The 19,667-nt window shown below is 36.6% G+C and overlaps 4 protein-coding genes, 1 long non-coding RNA gene and 1 other non-coding gene across 7 annotated transcripts; 3 read left to right on the top strand and 3 right to left on the bottom strand.

Moving 5' to 3' along the window:
- The first annotated feature begins 1,252 nt into the window (after positions 1 to 1,252).
- On the top strand, positions 1,253 to 9,091 carry LOC104712044 (uncharacterized). Of its 2 annotated transcripts, none has more exons than XM_087464116.1 (16): positions 1,253 to 1,653; positions 1,970 to 2,209; positions 2,744 to 2,822; positions 3,329 to 3,512; positions 3,609 to 3,674; positions 3,851 to 4,090; positions 4,573 to 4,779; positions 4,895 to 5,198; positions 5,600 to 5,759; positions 5,910 to 6,018; positions 6,247 to 6,382; positions 6,919 to 6,974; positions 7,051 to 7,350; positions 7,458 to 7,580; positions 7,938 to 8,609; positions 8,776 to 9,091. In XM_087464116.1, the coding sequence occupies exons 1-16, from the start codon at positions 1,524 to 1,526 to the stop codon at positions 8,944 to 8,946; spliced, it is 3,177 nt and encodes a 1,058-aa protein (XP_087320242.1). In that variant the 5' UTR covers positions 1,253 to 1,523; the 3' UTR covers positions 8,947 to 9,091. The 2 variants fall into 2 exon arrangements, with proteins under 2 accessions (XP_087320242.1, XP_087320243.1); XM_087464117.1 differs by having other exon boundaries at positions 1,400 to 1,653; positions 2,744 to 2,961; positions 3,052 to 3,512.
- Positions 9,092 to 9,308: 217 nt separating this feature from the next.
- LOC104712042 (protein SHI RELATED SEQUENCE 6) lies at positions 9,309 to 10,419 on the top strand. Its single transcript, XM_010428839.3, has 2 exons — positions 9,309 to 10,042; positions 10,116 to 10,419. The coding sequence occupies exons 1-2, from the start codon at positions 9,697 to 9,699 to the stop codon at positions 10,319 to 10,321; spliced, it is 552 nt and encodes a 183-aa protein (XP_010427141.1). The 5' UTR covers positions 9,309 to 9,696; the 3' UTR covers positions 10,322 to 10,419.
- LOC104712043 (endochitinase EP3) lies at positions 10,251 to 11,607 on the bottom strand. The gene is made up of 2 exons (XM_010428840.3): positions 11,062 to 11,607; positions 10,251 to 10,856 (listed from the first exon to the last, which is right to left on the bottom strand). Exons 1-2 carry the CDS (start codon positions 11,519 to 11,521, stop codon positions 10,450 to 10,452), a joined length of 867 nt encoding a protein of 288 aa, XP_010427142.1. The 5' UTR covers positions 11,522 to 11,607; the 3' UTR covers positions 10,251 to 10,449.
- Positions 11,608 to 11,902: 295 nt separating this feature from the next.
- LOC104712041 (uncharacterized) lies at positions 11,903 to 12,995 on the bottom strand. Its single transcript, XM_010428837.2, has 2 exons — positions 12,574 to 12,995; positions 11,903 to 12,459 (listed from the first exon to the last, which is right to left on the bottom strand). The coding sequence occupies exons 1-2, from the start codon at positions 12,861 to 12,863 to the stop codon at positions 12,183 to 12,185; spliced, it is 567 nt and encodes a 188-aa protein (XP_010427139.1). The 5' UTR covers positions 12,864 to 12,995; the 3' UTR covers positions 11,903 to 12,182.
- Positions 12,996 to 17,568: 4,573 nt separating this feature from the next.
- LOC147939000 (uncharacterized) lies at positions 17,569 to 18,641 on the top strand. Its single transcript, XR_015567142.1, has 4 exons — positions 17,569 to 17,919; positions 18,034 to 18,090; positions 18,187 to 18,254; positions 18,333 to 18,641. It is a non-coding gene; the product is annotated as an uncharacterized LOC147939000 (long non-coding RNA).
- Positions 18,642 to 19,073: 432 nt separating this feature from the next.
- TRNAM-CAU (transfer RNA methionine (anticodon CAU)) lies at positions 19,074 to 19,147 on the bottom strand. The gene has a single exon. It is a non-coding gene; the product is annotated as a tRNA-Met (tRNA).
- Between the last annotated feature and the right edge of the window lie 520 nt (positions 19,148 to 19,667).

Genomic DNA, 19,667 nt, shown 5'->3' with positions numbered 1-19,667 from the left:
TCACTCAGGCTATGCGGCTTTGACACATTTTAGGATTGCTGTCGATCGTTACTTATATTTCTTCGTTTTTAACATAATGTTTTAGAAAGAAAAAAATTGTTTAAATTAATTGATATTTTGTTATTCTATTCAAAATTTCATATTTTTCTTTTATTTGACTATTTATATTCTCCTAAATTTTTTTATTATTGGTTGAATAATTTCTTTTAGATGCTGACCAAAAATAGATTCTTTTCAATATTAAATAATATTTTAATAGAAATAAATTTAAAAAAAAAAACACAAAAAATTGTATCAATTATCTAGTAACTACACCAATACCAACACTATATTCCGGAAGACCTTATGTAACAGCTAGCTTTTCTATGTCAGGTTCTGGGTTTTGGTTTTCGATTTAATTAGCAGCTACTTGACCATTGAAAAGGGTATTGAAACTAGTACCGATTTACTTTATTTTGATCGTTTCATCGTAGACGTTAAAGATAAACTAACATTTATATAAAAAAATAATTACATTACTTTATATAAACTTACAAAATATATTAATCTCATGTGATTTTAAAAAAGAGTACATATTAAAAGACATGAAAACATACAAATTAGATAAATATTTGCATTAAAATGATTTAAAAATACTGAAATGTACTATTTTTGATCTAACAAAACATGGAGCTAAGCATATGATTTAAGATGTAAGATTTGGCAGAGCCATACATACTATAAGATCTGGTTTTGATCTAAACATATGACTTTAGCTATACCAAGATAGCAGCCACATTCATACAATAATTTGGTTGGAAAGTTTTGAAAAATCTCAAATTTATCCACACAAAATTGTATTGTGGTTGCAACGTCGTACTTAAACATCTTGGATCTATGAGCAATGTGTATTGTTGATTCTCTTCGGATAATCTTATGATTTTTATATGGTTAAGTGATAAATGGATAAGATTACATTATACATTTTCATTTAAATAATATAAACATGACAAACTAAATATAATTGGGGTGTTTTAAAGCGTTGTTAAAATTAAAAATTGATAGAAAAAATCGTTTTTTGTTTTAGAATTAATGTAGTTTTATATTTGTAATGCAAATTTTGATAAAGAAGTTATTTTTTATTATCTATATTGCTTAGTGTATTAACCAATAAAATTTATAGTAAATACAATTTTTTTTAAAAAAATATGTGTGTCAAAAAAAAAATATGTGTGTCAAAACTCAAAACTATAAATAACAATTAACTTAAATAGTTGGAGTATACTACTAACTCAATTTAATTGGGTTTTGATCATAGTCGTAATCATGCGAACACGACGCCACGTGTTTAAAGGTTTACATTTGTCGTTTAGTGAAGTAGTAGGATATTCCCAGTGTTTATTTGGTTTGATTTCTCTTTGCCTTGGTTCAATCGACAAATCACACAACAGATGGATCAAGCTTGTCCTTGATCCTGTCTTGGCGACCTTACCCGAAAAATCATTCATTCTCCTCTGTTCCGAGAATTCACATCTCAAGTAAGCATGGTGTCGCTGGCGACCCAAATGATTCTTCCGTCTGAGAATGGGTATAGAGTTTGGGAGGATCAGACCCTTTTCAACTGGCGTAAGAGAGATCCTCATGTCACCTTGCGTTGCCATGAATCAGTCGAAGGTAGTCCAATTACCCAACAAAATCCTTAAAAACTCATGCTTTCTTTTGAATACTCTCAAACTACTAAATTGAGAGATTTGCCAAATTGGAACAATTGGTTGTAAAGAGTGATCCTTTTTCAATTGAATTTACTTCTGTTGTTACCAATTCCGTGCTCTATCTTTTCTCATGATAGCTAAAGTTCGAGTCTTTAGATTCTGTAATAGCTGCAATTTCATCTCTCACAGATCATTGAGTGGTGGTTTTAACTTGTTATTAAGTAGTAACTCAAGTGGAGAGTGAAAAAGGGAATTCAAATTTGGTATGATTGTTATAGGTTCTTTGAGGTATTGGTATCAACGGAATAACGTGGATCTCACCGTATCAAAATCTGCTGTTTGGAATGATGATGCTGTTCAAGCTGCTCTTGATAGTGCTGCTTTTTGGGTCGACGGGTTGCCCTTTGTCAAGTCTTTATCTGGTTACTGGAAGTTTTTCTTGGCTCCTAAACCTGATAATGTTCCAGATAAGTTTTATGATGCTGCATTTCCTGATTCAGACTGGAACGCTTTACCCGGTCAGTTTCTGATCCTTTCTATACAATTATAGTAGTAATAGTGGGGTATATTAGTTATGTCTAAAACTGATCCTTTCATTTCATGTATTCTTGTAACGCTTAGAATAATATTGAAGGTGTAATAGTGGGGTATATTAGTTATGTCTAAAACTAGATTTTCAGATGGTTAAGGGTGTTATAGTTCTGTAATCTGAGAGTTGGTTCCGCAAATAATATACTGGGTACTGTTCTGTAACTTGTGTTTCAACTTGGAAGTCTCACTTGTATAACAGAACGTGAGAGTTGGTTTTTGTTGATAATGTTCTGGTGTCAAGCAAATTTTAAATTACTTCCTTTGTTCTACAGTACCTTCCTTATGCAAGTAGCCAACTTTATATCTCTCAATCTTTTGTTATAGTCAGCTTGCAATGAAAATGACCAGTAATATTTTGTGCATCTTCACATGTTAGGTATAACTGTATAAGTGAAATTGTATGATCTTTCCTTTTCCATTGTCACTTGATTTTCTGAATTGAAGTTGTGTCTTTTTGGCAGACAGAAGAATACTTCTTCATTTTGAAGCTGTAGATTCCGCTTTCTTCGCTTGGATTAATGGCAACCCTGTTGGGTACAGGTGTGATATATGCCCTAAGAGGACTAACCTCTATTGTATTGTTCTTGTTGTGTCATCTTCTTTAGACATGTACAAGGATATAGGGGCACAGTCTTTCTTCTGAGTTCAGCTTGAGTTTAAACGGCCTAGTCAAGGAAATGTACGAATGTACTCTATATAAGTATTAATAGAATAGATATGCTGAAAACTGTATATGTCAACTTCCAATCCATTTTTATTTTGTTATTAGGTGCCAAATTTAACCTGAAGCCGAAGAAATAAGGATGCATCTACTGAAAAAAACGAGTGTTTTATGCTATGTAAATACTTTGCTTCGGTTACCTAATCATGAAAAATCTAACTTTGAATGTTAACTGTAGGTATAGGGTTCTAGTCAAATCATGGGATACGAAGACTAGTCTTATTTCAACTTCATTTATGTTCTAGTACCTATTTTCTGTTTGGCAGTATAGTACAGAAGTAATTACCTTTTTTACCAAACTAGTTTCCCTTTTCTCTTGAACCAGTCAAGACAGCAGGTTACCGGCTGAATTTGAAATATCTGAATATTGCTATCCATGGGACTCGGGGAAACAAAATGTTCTTGCTGTTCAAGTATTTAGATGGAGTGATGGTTCATACCTTGAAGACCAAGATCATTGGTGGCTGTCTGGTATTCATCGAGATGTGCTATTGTTAGCAAAGCCCAAGGTTTTTCCTCTAGTTTTGTTAACGAGACTGTATGTCAAATTCACTCATTTTCTCCACTATATACGACCACTGATGCATAATTAATTATCTATGCAGGTTTTCATTGCTGACTACTTTTTCAAGTCAAAATTGGCAGATGACTTTTCGTACGCAGACATCCAGGTAGTATAATCTTACAGAAGTTGTTCTCATTGACAAAATCCACTTATTCATGTGCCTCCAAATAATTTCCCTTATATCTTGGCTTGATGTGTATTTTACTTGCTTTTCCTTAGATATTAATTAAGTAATGTGTGCACTTGTTATGTTTAAAAGTTGCATTGTTTGTAATTTTACAGGTCGAAGTGAAGATAGACAATATGCAGGAGTCCTCAAAGGATCTTGTTCTTTCTAACTTCGTCATAGAGGCTGCCGTGTATAGTACAAAAAATTGGTACAACTCTGAAGGATTTAGTTCTGAACTCTCTCCCAAGGTGGCCAATTTGACGCTTAATCCTTCTCCAAGCCCAATTCTTGGATTTCATGGTTATTTGCTTGAAGGAAAACTGGATTCTCCAAATCTCTGGTCAGCTGAACAAGTAAGCAGCTCGTTATTGGTACTTGGTACTTGCTTTAGCTACACAAAGTTGGCTTTGCTTCTCAGACATGCAGTAGCCTACTACTACAAAAAAATATATATATATATTAGTCTCGGATAGTATATTGAGTAACCTAAATTATATGTATGAGGTTAGTATTGACTATCTGCTACGGCTGTTAAGAATAATATGGACTGAAATCTTGCTAATGTGATCCTTACATTATGTATTCAATGTGTGAAGTGCATTGAATTTGGGGTCGGTACTTGCTCTAATGTTATCTATTTCCAATGCTGGGCTCTTTTCCCCAAAATGTGTAGGCTTGCCGTAACAGATCTTAGTCAAGTACTTTTATATTGGTAGCATGGAAATGGGAAAACTGAAATGATATGTGTCTGTGAAGTATTGTGCTTGGATGTACGTTCGCTATAATTTATGCTACTAACTGACATTTTCCCTATATAATTTATATTTGTGTGCAGCCAAATGTTTACATCCTCGTATTAACCCTAAAAGATACATCTGGGAAAGTACTTGATTCTGAATCAAGCATTGTTGGCATTCGACAAGTATCAAAGGCCTTCAAACAGCTTCTTGTTAATGGGCATCCAGTCGTAATAAAAGGTGTAAACAGGCATGAGCACCATCCACGTGTTGGAAAAACGAATATAGAGTCCTGCATGGTCAAGGTAACATGGTTTTTCCTCTTCTCTTTGCTTTATCCCTTCCATGGACCATGGTTTACTAAGGATACCACTTGTGTACTCTATTGAGATTTTGATTTACCCCTTGTACTGTTCCCAGGATTTAATCTTGATGAAAGAATATAATATCAATGCGGTGCGAAACAGTCATTATCCTCAACATCCCCGCTGGTATGAATTATGCGATTTGTTCGGCATGTACATGATCGATGAAGCCAATATAGAGACACATGGTTTTGATCTCTCCGGGCATCTGAAGCACCCTGCGAAAGAGCCAAGTTGGGCAGCTGCTATGCTGGATCGAGTAGTTGGGATGGTTGAAAGAGACAAGAACCATACATGCATAATATCTTGGTCACTGGGAAATGAGGCTGGCTATGGGCCAAATCATTCTGCCATGGCAGGTAAGCAGCCCTGATGAAACTGTACTATTGAAATGGACACTAATTATATCTTGGTTTCTAAGAGTAATCTCTTAAAATCCTATTTATTCTCTCCTTCTCGTTCTCTTTCAGAGTGCTTTACCTTGGTTTGGAGGAGACAAATATTAGTATAGTCATTTTATTTTCTTTTCCTCGAGTTGCTTTTTGATTTCAAAGGCAGTGTTACATGATTATATATTTGATAAAATAATCTATAGGTTATGTTTGGCCAAAATGCTGAAGTAAGAGCTTGTATAAAGAACATTTTGAATAAGCTTTGATTCTTGGTGCATTCATTCCTGGAGAATTAACTTGCATATTCTTGCATTTTTCAGCTCTGTCCATTCTATCTTACTGCTATTGTTGTTGAACTTGTGGAACAGGTTGGATTAGAGAAAAGGACCCCTCACGGTTGGTGCACTATGAGGGTGGTGGTTCCAGAACAAGTTCTACTGATATAGTCTGCCCAATGTACATGCGGGTTTGGGACATTGTCAAAATTGCGCTTGATCAAAATGAATCACGACCGTTGATATTATGCGAGTATGTTAGATCAATTTCTTCAGAATTCCTTCACTTTTCCTGAATTCCATTGGCATCAATGCATCATACAGTAACAATTTATTGCATCATTGTTTAGATTTCTTCTTTCTTTGTGTCTACTTCAGAGATTTTCTTCTCAATAAAACGCAGGTACCAACATGCTATGGGTAACAGCAACGGGAATATAGACGAGTACTGGGAGGCAATTGACAATACCTTTGGCCTGCAAGGAGGTTTCATATGGGACTGGGTTGACCAGGTTCATAACTTGAATTTTAGTATAAGCTGGTTCTTAACACAATAGTTATGCCCACATCATTTAATTAGACCTGTGAATCTCTTCTATTATTTGTGATCTGAAATTTCTTGTTCTTGTAACATAAAGATAAAGTAGATCCTTATAATAAGCCAAATCCATGCATAAAATTCAAAATGCACTTTTCTTGGTTAATCCGTATCTAATTATAATGCTTCTTCTGTCATTTAGGGACTATTGAAACTGGGTTCAGATGGCATCAAGCGTTGGGCATATGGAGGGGACTTTGGTGACCAGCCTAATGATTTAAACTTCTGTCTCAATGGACTTATATGGCCTGACCGAACTCCTCATCCAGCACTCCATGGTAAGATCTTGATATAGTTAAGAATTACAAAAGAAAACTAAAAGCTTTTCCATCGTTAGAACTTCTAACTTAGAAGAAGCAAATCAACTATAGAACCAAATCGTTACAAACATGTCCAATAACTAAGCTTGAACGTTTTTTCCTCTGTTGAAACCCAAGCTCTCTCTAGCTTCGATGAGTTAAGAATCACGAAAAAAAACAAAAACTCTTCTTTATTTAATAAAAACAAATCAGAGCTTATCATCAAAATCGTTAGAAAGATTTCTCTTTGACAAAGACGATAAGAAAGGTTAAAAGCTTTTCTCTCGATTGATAAGAGAACTGATACCCTTCAAATCTCTCTCTACCCTGGATGAGTCGCACAAATGGAATCTCATCCTTATTTATACATTCTAGTAAAAGAAATGGAGTCCGAAATAAGTAGAATAAGGAACATAAATCTAAGCCATTGTTTCCCTTTTTCTAAATATTTGACCATGTTATATTTTGAATGGCCCTGACTTTCTTCTGTTTGCATCATGTCTGTGTTGCTTAAGAGGTTAAGTATTGTTATCAACCAATCAAGGTTTCGTTGACGGATGGCACGATGAAGGTACAATTTTATATACATCACCTCAGTTGGCATTGGTGTTAATACTATCTATGTAGCTCAAACATTATCGTTGCAGGTAGCAAACACTTACTTTTTCCACACAACAGAAGAATTGGAGTTTAGCTGGAAAATTCATGGGGATGGTCTTGAACTTGGATCTGGGGATCTCTCTATTCCTGTGATAAAGCCACAAAATAGTTTTGATATGGAGTGGAAGTCAGGTCCATGGTTTTCTTTCTGGAATGACTCAAACGCTGGAGAATTGTTTCTGACAGTAACTGCCAAGCTTTTAAATCCTACTCGTTCGCTTGAAGCTGGTCATCTTGTGTCTTCAACGCAGATTCCTTTACCAGCAAAGAGACAAATAATACCACAGGTACGTCTCACATACTTTACAAGTTATATATCTTTTGGAAAGGTCTCTTTTCAAATTACTACAGAAAGTATGAAGTCCTGACAACTGTAAGTGACATCCTACTTTAGGCGATAAAAAAGACAGACACTATTATCACTTGTGAAACTATTGGAGATTTCATTAAGATCAGCCAGCAAGAATCATGGGAGCTAATGATAAATGTCCGAAAAGGAGCCATTGAAGGTTGGAAGGTAAGTTCTTGTCTGTTTTATTTCTTGATTGGGAAGCTCTTAAACAATTTCTTAATGCATTAAATTATAGGGAAGAAAGTCTTACAAACTGAAGGCATATAAGTTCCTCAAGTAAATAATACTGTTAGGGTCTAAAGTTTGATATGGACATTGTTGTAGCAAAGAAAGAACTACCATAGAAAAAGGAATCTATCTAGCTAGGCAATCGAAAGAAGAAAAGTACAAAACGTTAAAACTAAAACAAGAAATCTATTTAATGTTGAAGATCTTTTCTTGGTTGGTGTCTTAGTGGAAATTTTCCACTTTTCAGCTTTAGTGAGCATGCTTATGTTCTTAAGATTATTTCAAACATGACAGATTCAAGGAGTTCTCCTTATGAACGAAGCTATTTTGCCTTGCTTTTGGCGAGCACCGACAGACAATGATAAAGGTGGAGGTGACTCTAGTTATTTTTCGAGGTGGCAAGCAGCACAGTTGGATAATGTGGAGTTTCTTGTTGAAAGCTGTTCAGTAAAGAGCATCACTGATAAATCCGTAGAGATAGAGTTCATATACCTTGGTTCTCCAGCTTCTGGCTCTTCAAAGTCAGAAGCCTTATTCAAAGTCAATGTGACATATCTGATCTATGGTTCCGGAGATATCATCACCAATTGGTTTGTAGAACCGAAGTCTGATCTTCCACCGCTACCACGTGTTGGTATAGAATTCCACATTGAAAAAACACTGGACCGTGTGAAATGGTATGGAAAAGGTCCACTTGAGTGTTACCCAGACCGAAAATCAGCAGCTCATGTGGCCATATATGAACACAATGTTGGAGACATGCATGTCCCTTATATTGTTCCAGGAGAATCCGGGGGTAGAACAGATGTTAGGTGGGTGACATTCCAAAACAAGGATGGTGTAGGAATATATGCTTCAACATATGGTAGTTCTTCCCCAATGCAGATAAATGCTAGTTACTATACAACCGGTGAGCTTCATCGTGCAACACATGAAGAGGATCTTATCAAAGGACAAAACATCGAGGTAGTAATCGTTTTTCTTATCCTCATTTTCTTGATCAGCTTTCTTTCAATTCAAGAATAGCAATGGCTTATCAAGCACCTGAGGATCAGTTGGCCTAAGTTGTTTGTTTTTTGTTTTCATTCGGTTAACTTTTTACTCTGTCATTTGGATGGTGAACATCGTGCAGGTGCATCTGGACCACAAACACATGGGCCTTGCAGGAGATGATAGCTGGACTCCGTGTGTACACGATAAGTATCTGATTCCGCCCCAACCGTATTCGTTTTCTCTCAGGTTGTGTCCAATAACTGCAGGCACGTCAGTCTTAGACATCTACAAGGATCAACTTCCCTGCTAGAAAATCTCTTATTGCATCTGAGTTGAATGCTGTAAACAACTAGACGTGTGACTCTGCAATATTTACTAGTTGAATTCCTAAAGTGAAAAAAAACATAAATAAACTAAAACACTCAATTCCATAATCTTTTTTTGTGATGTATAAATCCTCTGTTCTACTATTAGTGTTACAAACTATCCATCCATACCAAACAGGTCCCCTCAACGAATCTAATCTCCAACAATGAAAATGATCAACAGTTTAAAAAGTATGAAAGCCAAAGCTTAAGCACATAGATAGACCCACAAAGTGGGATTACAATTGTGGCGAAAAAGCCGTTTTAGACGGGTGCTTTCCCAATGAAGTGGACCACTCACTTAAAAAGATAATAATTTCATTTTCTGCAGACTTTTGAAACCATTTGAACATGTGACCACAAAACTCTGTCCAAAAACCACAAAAACCCAAAATACCAAAAAAAAAAACTTTCTTTTTCACTCATCTTTTTTTTATGCTAATGTGATTTCTCTCTCACTACTCACTACTCATCTAGACTCCTCCATAGCTAAGCCTAAGCTGCACCTACTACATTAGCTTCCACGCGCTTTTAATATCACTGCCACAGTGGCAAATCCACCTTCTTCACTCTCATGGCCACCACCACAACAACCATCATCATCTTCAACACCTTTCGCCGCCGTCTCAATCGCACCTGATCATCACTCATCTTCCTCCTCCGTCGCCGCCGTCGGAATCAGTACTCCAGACTACATGCTAGGTCTTCGAAACATCATTCTCTTACCTCCACCACCGCCACAGATAGCACGGCCGTCTCCGTCGCCGGTTATTTTCGCGGCGGTGGAAGAAAACATAACAGAGAAAGTATGCAGAGACTGTGGAAACAGAGCAAAGAAAGAGTGTTTGTTCGAAAGGTGTAGGACTTGTTGTAAAAGCAGAGGATACAACTGCGCCACTCACGTGAAGAGCACGTGGGTTCCTTCCTCTGCAAGTACTCGCTCTTCATCTTCGTCTTCTGAAAGGAAGAAGAAGCTCAAACTCGACAAACAGAGTTCCCCTAATGTCTCGATCCTTCAGACTACTACTACTTCTCGTCAAGGTAATGAAATTGAATTAAAAAAGGAACCTTTTTTAATCTAAATTATGAGTCTTTTTGTGTGGGGAATTCGCAGAGAGAAGCTTCAAAGAGGGATTACCGGGAAAAATCGAAGCTCCGGCGGTATTCAGACGGACGAGAGTAACAGCGATAAGCAACACCGAGCAAGCAGAGATTGGTTATCAAGCGACAGTAACTATAAGTGGTCATGTCTTTAAAGGCTTTCTTCATTACTATGGTGTTGATCATAACAAAGCTTTTCCATGTCTTTCTCAAAAATAATGAAACTACTTACTTTCATAGGATTCTGTATAGAGAGTTACTCTGTTTTGTATTCAACATTAAGGGACAAAACATTAATGGGCCATTACAATCTTAAAGCTTGTCTTCTTTTTGCTTTTATGTTTTTGTTAGCAAGTGAGGTTGTTTCCAGGATCAACACCAAGTTGACGACAATAATCAGTGTAGTAGCGAACTCTAGCTTGAACGGTGGCTGTATTGGCTCCGTCGCATTCCAAAGCACCGTTAATTGCACGGATTGTTGCACCAAAACCTTGAGAGATAACGGGTTGAACCCTATTGGTCCAGTACCACAAGGCCGTCTTGAAGGATATGACTGGATCCGTGGCTACTGTTTCTGGTGCATTGAGGCCGTCGAAACCAATTGCTGTCCCGGCTGGCCCGTAGTTGAAATTCCAAGAGAGTTGGATAGGTCCACGGCCGTAATAGCCTTTGTTAGGATTGCATGGATATCGTGTTGCGTTCTCATCGCAATAATCCTTTGACGCTCCGTCTATCTCTTCTATGTAGCAGAAATCTAAAACAAAAGCCAATATTATTATATCGAACGTTGCAACAAGTCATCGGACGATTGAAAGTATTGTTTGATGAACTAATCTATTTGGTCTAATGATATATATTACTATAGTAAACACATGTTATTTAGTCTATTGAACATGCATGTATGTATGCATCATAAAAGGAAAGAGTTGAATGAAACATTAATAATATGTATTACTTACGTCCTGTTTCATGCGTGACATGAGCAAAGAACGCTGCAATCTCACGCCTAGAGTCATCGGTCGATCCAACTCTACCGAAACGAGAATAGGATTCTAAGGCCTCAAGAAAAGCTCCCCTACTGTAAAATCCATTGCCGGCACAACTAGACTCGGATTGACTAATGATTCCATTGAAGAAATCTGGCGTAACAATCTCAGCCACAGAGACACCATTTGCGGGAGGAGGAGCAAAACAAGGCCCTTGTTGACAGCCTACGCCGCAATAGTCTGATGTGTTACCACAAAATCCAAACTGACTACAACATAGCTCTGACGAACAACCGCAGTTTTGTGCCTTTGATGTGTAATGGAAAGCTTGTAGAACTAACAGAATGGTTACCAAAGAGATGGATTTAGAAATGGTGTGAGTCAACATTTTTGAGTTTGTTGAGAGAATATGGAGAAACCAAGAACTAGTCATAAAACGAAGAAAATTGTGTTATGCCTAAATATAGTGTGTGAGACGCCATACAAGAAAAGTCGCGTTGTAAATGTGTGGACGCGGTCGAGCCACTAATATTGCATTTTCTTAGTTAAGTACAAGAGGGCCTAACAATTTGGAAAAGTCGTCTCTTGGACGATTGAGATGTTTGCTGACTTTTTATTGTATAGTTGACCTTTTCATTTGATGACTTTACAAAAGTGTTTTCAGTTCACATTTATTAAAGGAATTGGTTCTGACTTATGAAGGGTTGTGAAGACTGAAGAGTAACGTGGATAAATATTACTCTTTGTTTCTTTTGCATGGCAACACAAACATTTTTAAATTAATGTAATTACAAAGATTTTCATTACATTAGAATTTCAAAAGAGTAAATTTTTATAGGTTCATTTTGATAATAATAAACTGTTTTTTTATATCATGCATGCCGCACAATTACAAGCTTAACCGAAGTCTTCCACAATCTAAACCTTGCATTTTAAATAGGTCCTAGAAAATATTTAAATGTCATATAATAAACATTAGACCCCATAGTAGTCTAACCAAAGCTAAAGTCATTACAAATAAAGCCCCTTGCCCTAATTAGTAATGTCAAATTTTTTCCAAACCTAAGATTAAACTAGTGATGACGTGGACTTGGTCAGAAATTGATGCAGCTTGGATGCTTCCCAAACACAGACGCCTTTATCTCGGATCCGGGTTCGAACATCAATGTAGCCTCATGGCACTTATAGCTCATAACTCCCGACGTCTTTTTTCTGCAGTCCGTAAGAGAAAATAGCAATCCAAACTGCACTTGCTTCTTCTCTTTAACATCTTCCATGAGATATTTTCCAATGGAACCGCCCATATCTTCCCCGGAGACAACGGCTGAAACTTTAAGAATCTGAGGCAAGCGGTAATTGAGACCGTAGTATCTGATTATACAGAGGATCAGTTAGTTCCGAGAAAAAGAATACAAGGAGTATAAAAACCGGTTTAACTATATATGATAAATAGTAAAGATTATTAGAAAAAAGTAAATAGCTTACTTTTGTGGAGATGATGTAACAAGAGTAACATTCTTGTAGAGAAATGAAGCTTGAAAATCTCCTTGAAGGCATATATACTCACCAGGAAGATCTTCAGGGATCCTTATGGACAATTCCCACTTTGCACTGAGACGAGTCTGCGTAATACTAAGCACCGTGAAATCCATAGAAGCTAATTCTACTTTTGGCACCGGATCTTTCATTGGTGTTAAAAAAACGAGAAAAATAATAAAATTTGGAGCGATACAAAGGAACGAGAAGACGCAGCAGCAGATCCTCGCGTCCATCATGTACGTGTGATTAAAGAGAGAGGAGAAGATTTTTTTGGAGTGTAGGAAGAAGATGAGAGTGTTTGATAATGCTAGAGATCCTTGCCTCGAACCTCTTCCTCTCACTAGTTAAACTTCAGTCCTCAACTACTAGCTTCAAGCCTTCAATGCTCTCAACTACTTCTCTGTTGTTCCTTAAAAAAACTTTAATTGTTTTATTTTGATTTTATTTTGCAAAGGTGAAGAATAACTCCATTTTATACTCACGTGGTTTATTTTTATCGAAGATACATTTAATACATCTCCAAGTTATTAAGATTGAGAGTATACATATATAGATATATAAATAAAATAGTATAAATAAAAAAAATGTGTGATTCTCGACTCCTTTTAGTATGTTTGGGTCTCTTTCCAGTTTCCAGTGTATTGTAAGGTCTAGGTCTCACACTAACATAATTTTAGAAGTGAGGTACACGCAAACTAAGTGAGAATTTAAGTAAAAATATAAGTATAATTGAAGAATTAAAGATTTAAGAAATCTAATATATGATTATTAAAATGGGGGTTATCATATACTATAGGTAGAAAAAGAATACTTTAAAGACAAAAAATGCGAAATGCACTTTAAGAAGTTCTTTCCAAAATTACTTAATTTTTTAGACTCTTGAGTTATATAAATATCCGTTGATATTACAAAACACAGTAACAACTTATTGAGTTATTTCTATTAATAAAAGAAAAGAACTTTTAAGAGCATTTCTCATTTAATTAAAAAAAAAGTAAACCAATAATTCTTATTTTTCTCTCTTTAAAGTTTAAAGTGAAGCAATGAGAAAAAGAGAGTGGGTATGTAAGCTTAGAAACAAAGGCGATTTTTAGTTTAATTTAGGAGTATTTACCGAACGAGACATTTATTTTTGGCTATAAAGTTGTTAAATCGTGTAACTTCCATATTCTTTGCAACCAGTTTTTTCTCTTCTTATACAAAACGAGTGTGTAAACGAAAAGCAAAGACAAGCAAAGCTACCTAGAACTATAAGACTAATCACAAAAGGTTATGTACAACAAAAAAGAATAAATTTTGATGAAGTCTTTACACCTGTGGCTCACATCGAAACTATAAGACTAATCACAGCTATTGCAACAACAAGAGGTTGGGGAATACATCACCTAGATGGTGTGAGATCAAAACATGGTGTTCGTGTGAGAATGTGTGAGAATATTTAGGAAAATTTTTGGAGTTTTTTGTATTTTAGAATATATAGAAAATTTAAATTCAATACAAAAACTTAGAACCTTATTAATAGTCAAAAAGGTTTTGACAATTTCGTAACACATTTAAGTGGTTAGAGGATTGTGTGTATATTTGATTTTGATTTTTTTTAATTAAAAATAAAATAAAATCTGATGCATGTAGCTTAATATTATTTGACAGATGAGCTGTGGTTTATAAGATAAAAAGATTACAGCTTTTGTGCTTATAGCCTAATTTGTGTATTCTTCTTGGACCATTATGAGCTTTATTTAATTTAAAAGGTTTTGAGACACGTTTCGTACATCATTCGGGCATTTTTTTCTCTTTCTTTCTTTGTTCACAAATGTTAGTTTTTTAATATCGCGCGCAACACATGACAAGATACAAATTGCTTCTTCGACTGTGTGGCTTCTACCGTTTGCTGCCGTTTGCTGCCGACAGTACCGTTGCTTCCAGTGGATCTAATGCTGGAAATACTTAACAGGATTCCTGATCGAAATTCAAGGGTATTCAAGTTGCTCAATAAGGAATGGTATTCTTACATTACGAAGCACTTGCGGCCTTTCACCTCTGAAGTGTTCTTGAGAATCAATCCAGATCAGACCGTGGAGATATTCAGACCGACGATGGCACCGTCAGCTAGATTTCAAGTTGAAATCCCTCCAGAGCTCCCAGGTCCTGTTGAGTCCATCATTGATTGTGGTGGACTGCTGTTGTGTAAGGTTAAGGATGTGCTGATAAATTGATGAGAGTAAGAACACAAAAGTGTTTAGGAAGAACTAATATTAGACTCTCATAATCATAATATACAACTTATGTTTTCTTATATATACAAAGTATTTCCTAAACTAAGATAATGTAAATATAAATAATATATTTAGATAAATATAAATATTCCTAAACTATATCTTCTAGATTCTTTTCAATCTTCATAATTTACATATTTGTTGATTTGTCATCTTGACCGTCGATCTCCAGTTCTCCATATCCTAATACCCCCGGAAGCTCATACGTGGTAACAAGGGTGAGATTGGACAAGTCTTCAAAATAACATATTTATATCCGGCCGTTAGGGTTTGATGCGACGTTTACACTTGGTCGTAAGGTCATCAACGACATTTATACTTGGTCGTAAATTCATCTTCATGGCATTTATATTCAGCCATAGAGTCAATTCTTTGGGGTTGTGCTCGATTAAGCGATAAACCCATAATTAGGATAAAGTTGGTGACACATCGTCACCGGCCAAATCATGGCCACGCATCAAAATACAACACACTCACGTGTGTGTGAAGACCAAATTACAGATTGTTTTTGTTGTTTTAATAAAAATAAGAAAAGCTTGCATAAGAAGCAATCGACTATAGGTAAAAGAAATTAGGGAATTTTTTGTTTTTAAGAAGAAACAATGGAAAATAGATAGAACATCATAGAATCGGAAACAAACAAAACCCTAACCTATAAGAATAAAGATCCACAAGATCTACTGTTCTGATACCATGATAAATTGATGAGAGTAAGAACACAAAGGTGTTTAGGAAGAATTAATATTATACTCTCATAATCATAATGTTACAACTTTTGTTCTCTTATATACATCAAGTATTTCCTAAACTAAGACAATGTAAATATAAGTAATATATTTAGATAAATATAAATATTCCAGCGGCCCAACGGCTCTCTACCTTTGTTCTTTACAGGTTACCGATGTTTTGTGGATGGTTCTTGGAAATCCAATGATCGGTTCGCAGGAGCAGGGTGGTTCTGTATCCAGCCCCATGACCCAAGGCCAGGAAGGGGTGCTACTAATTTCCGGCAAAGTCTTTCCCCCTTACACGCTGAAGTGGAAGCTTTCATTTGGGCAATGCGCTGCATGATCGGACACGATTACTGTGATGTGGCTTTCTACTCGGACTGCGCTGACTTGGTGAAGATGGTGTCTTCACCGCACGACTGGCCGGCTTTCTCGACTTACCTACATGACATAAGGACGGACAGGGAGGAGTTCTCTTCCTTTTCCTTATCTTATATTTCCAGAGATGCAAATTCAAAAGCGGATCTTCTTGCACGCTATGCGCGCACTTCTCCGCAAAGTGTTCTGTATGTAAACAAGTTCCCTACGCATTGGCTCGTTTGAGCTAATCTATTGTTGTCAAAAAAAAAAAAAATATAAATATTCCTAAACTATATCTTCTAGATTTTTCACAATCTTCACAATTTATATATTCATTGGTTTGTCATTTGACCATCTATATCTCCGGTTCTCCATATCCCAATATGTGCGTCCAGGACGATCAGATGAACGACATCTTGCAATATGGAATCCTCTTTTTGAAGAAGGCCAAGTTGATTGATCCCCCGAATCCTTCCAGGCTTCTTTATAAATACGGTATTGGATATGAATCGACATCTCCTCCTAACTACAAGATACTGAGGATTCCGTTCTGGCCGGAGTGGCGTCCCCGGGGTTAGAGAACACTACGGGTAAACTATTGGAGATATATAAATTCAAGAACGATACATGGAAAACACTTAAACATTCTAGTGTGTTACCTGAGCACGATGACATAGGTTTGTCTGTGAAGGGGAATATGTATTGGGTGTTTGTGGAGTGTCTTATGTGTTTTGATTTCTCTAGAGAAAAATTCAAGGAACTAGTTAACCTTGCTGTCAAAGGTATTGGTGTTCGCATGCCTATATTAGGCTCTTTCCGTGGAAACAGACTTTCTCTTCTGGGACAGGAACGTACTGATGATGGTGCTCTTCATGTGTGGGTCTCAAACATTTTGAGAGATGGGAAGGATGTCGCTTTTGACATACACTATAATCTGCCACACGAAAACATCCTATTACTATATTGCGCTGACTTAATTTCAAAGGCGTATCGTTCGGTATTCTCCATTGGCTTTGACAAGGACAACAACACTTTTATGGTATGGTGTGTGGATATCAAAGAAGGAGAAGGTGTGGATATCGTAGAAGGAGAACATTCTGAGCATCCATCCATCATCTTTAACAAGCTTCGGGTGATAAAAAAAATGTGAGGCAGGGAGAGTATATGATTCTGTTGGCTACTTGTATTTTCCCACTCGTGTTCCTCTTCCTCTTCCATCGCCCCAGACTTTAACCCTTCCTGAAAAGCTGCCTTATGTCTCTTTAGAGCCTCTCTTTAGTGCTGAGAGCTTGGAGATCCACTACCAACACCACAAGGATTTTGTCATCACCCACAACAATGGCGCTGGACCAGCTTGATCGGGCTGTGTTGTTGATGAAATATCCTTCTGCTGTCGCCGCCAAGTGGCAGAGGATCATCAATTTCAACGCCAGAGATATGTCATGACTCTTTGTTTATTTGGTCGTTTTATCTCAGTCAGGGTTTACTATGTTTGGTTGGAGTTATTGTTGGATGAGGTTTATGCTAATTAGCATTTGAATTAGTTGGTTGATTTGGTTTTGACTATTGAAGCAGGTGAAACTTCTCAGTGTCAATAAAAAAGTTTAATCTGTCTTAAGAGTTATCTAGGCTGTCGGGTCGTGAGCGCATAACCAGTAGGGTGTAGTTGATTCATATGAGAAAAATTCCCCTGGATTGAGGGTTTTTTTTTTTTGCTAGAGAATTATAACTTATTGGATCTTTTTCAAATGTGCAGCTGATGAGAATCACTCCATTTTCTGGAGGACTCGTGCTCCTATCAATGAAGGTGGTGGAGTTCCACCAAAGGGATCTCTTCGCAACGCCATTGACACTGATTTTGGCTCCCTCAAAGGTTTGACGGATAAGATGAATGCTGAGGTGCTTCTGTGCAAGGATCGGGATGGGTGGTCAGTAGTCAATTTTTCCCTCTAATATCTCTAATCACATTGTTGAATTTGATGCTTTTTAGATAACTAATGATAAGTCCTTGATTTGCTGCTTGTTTATGTTGATTGATTCAGTGGCTTGGTTTAGAGAGAGAATTGAAGAAGCTAGTGGTTGACACAACTGCCAATGAGGTTACTTATCCATGATCATGAATGCAATTTTGATTTGTTCAACACGGTTTTGCCTTTGCCTGAAAATATGTTTTGTTTGGGCGCATGATCCATTAGTGACAAAAGGAGAAAGCTTGGTTCCTCTGCTGGGTATAGATGTATGGGAGCATGACTACTACTCTCAGGTAACAACACTTTTGATCCCTTTAGACTTGTGTGTTAGAGTATAAGTTTATAATCACTCTTTGTTCTTTCTCTTGCAGTACAAGAATACGAGGTCAGAATATCTGAAGAATGTATGGAAAGTGATCAGCTGGGCATATACGAAGGAAGTGTATGAGAAGGAATTTAAGTAATCGTCGTTACAGAATATATCACCAAGAGGGGCAGAGAAAACTTACTTGATGTTTTTTTTTTTGGGTATCTGATATATGGGGAAAAACGGCTAAAATCAACCCCAACTATTTCTGAAACCCTTTTGTCATACCTGAATTTCAGTACCCTACATAAATTCTTATATAAATGTATCGCCATGCTATTAAGTATTTTGATTTAAGTTCTTTTCTTTCTAAGAGGTGGAATAGAATAACCCGGTTGAAGCGTAATGATCATACGTCTGTAATGCATTGTATGTCCCAGAATAGGTCCCATTCTTTAACCTTTCCGGGGAGTCGATGACTATTCATAGCTATTACCTTGACACCAAAGAAGAGTTTCGGACCCAATGCTTTATTTCTGTCCTAGTTGATCCTGATTCGACATTAAAAGTATATTGATTTTTCCCCAATAAACCGAATACTTTTGTCTGTAAATACTGCATATTTTATTCCATCCATAAATCGATTTTCTTCCCTATGAGTTCTAGTCTCAATAAGAATGCTAGTTCTTACTGTTCATATGTTATGATATGAATATACCACACCAATTCGTTATATATAGATGATGAGAAGATTCCATTGATACAGAGCCAATTCCAATAGACTTATTGGAGGGTCCCATTGGCGTGCATCCAGTAGGAATTGAACCTACGAATTCGCCAATTATGAGTTGGGCGCTTTAACCATTCAGCCATGGATGCTTAGTGGGGATCCTCGTACATGGTGAATAACCAAATTCCAATTGAAATGAAATCTTTAGGATAAATCAATGCAATTTAGGAGGAATCAATGAAAGGACATCAATTCAAATCCTGGATTTTCGAATTGAGAGAAATAGTGAGAGAGATCAAGAATTCTCACTATTTCTTAGATTCATGGACCCAATTCAATTCAGTGGGATCTTTCATTCATATTTTTTCCACCAAGAACGTTTTAGAAAACTCTTGGACCCTCGAATTTTTAGTATCCTACTTTTGCGCAATTCACAGGGTTCAACAAGCAATCGATATTTCACGATCAAGGGTGTAGTACTATTTGTAGTAGCGGCCCTTCTATATCGTATTAACAATCGAAATATGGTCGAAAGCAAAAATCTCTATTTGAAAGGGCTTCTTCCTATACCTATGAATTCCATTGGACCCAGAAATGATACATCGGAAGAATCTTTTTGGTCTTGCAATATCAATAGGTTGATTGTTTCGCTCCTGTATCTTACAAAAG

The sequence above is a fragment of the Camelina sativa genome, chromosome 9, assembly GCF_030686135.1.
Source record: "Camelina sativa cultivar CO46 ecotype springtype chromosome 9, ASM3068613v1".
Classification (NCBI taxonomy): Eukaryota; Viridiplantae; Streptophyta; class Magnoliopsida; order Brassicales; family Brassicaceae; genus Camelina; species Camelina sativa.
The sequence above is the reverse complement of the archived record's forward strand: the minus strand, read 5'-3'. Positions and strand labels throughout refer to the sequence as shown.

What these genes read in the sequence shown, in the direction of transcription:
- LOC104712042 (XM_010428839.3), top strand. Translation starts at nt 9,697, where the DNA reads ATGCTAGGTCTTCGAAACATCATTCTCTTACCTCCACCACCGCCACAG. An exon ending in TACTACTACTTCTCGTCAAG is followed by an intron (nt 10,043 to 10,115) that starts GTAATGAAATTG and finishes GGGAATTCGCAG; the next exon opens with AGAGAAGCTTCAAAGAGGGA.
- LOC104712041 (XM_010428837.2), bottom strand. Translation starts at nt 12,863, where the DNA reads ATGATGGACGCGAGGATCTGCTGCTGCGTCTTCTCGTTCCTTTGTATC. An exon ending in GTTACATCATCTCCACAAAA is followed by an intron (nt 12,460 to 12,573) that starts GTAAGCTATTTA and finishes CTGTATAATCAG; the next exon opens with ATACTACGGTCTCAATTACC.
- LOC104712043 (XM_010428840.3), bottom strand. Translation starts at nt 11,521, where the DNA reads ATGACTAGTTCTTGGTTTCTCCATATTCTCTCAACAAACTCAAAAATG. An exon ending in TGTCACGCATGAAACAGGAC is followed by an intron (nt 10,857 to 11,061) that starts GTAAGTAATACA and finishes CTTTTGTTTTAG; the next exon opens with ATTTCTGCTACATAGAAGAG.
- LOC104712044 (XM_087464116.1), top strand. Translation starts at nt 1,524, where the DNA reads ATGGTGTCGCTGGCGACCCAAATGATTCTTCCGTCTGAGAATGGGTAT. An exon ending in TATTGTTAGCAAAGCCCAAG is followed by an intron (nt 3,513 to 3,608) that starts GTTTTTCCTCTA and finishes TTATCTATGCAG; the next exon opens with GTTTTCATTGCTGACTACTT. An exon ending in TTTCGTACGCAGACATCCAG is followed by an intron (nt 3,675 to 3,850) that starts GTAGTATAATCT and finishes GTAATTTTACAG; the next exon opens with GTCGAAGTGAAGATAGACAA.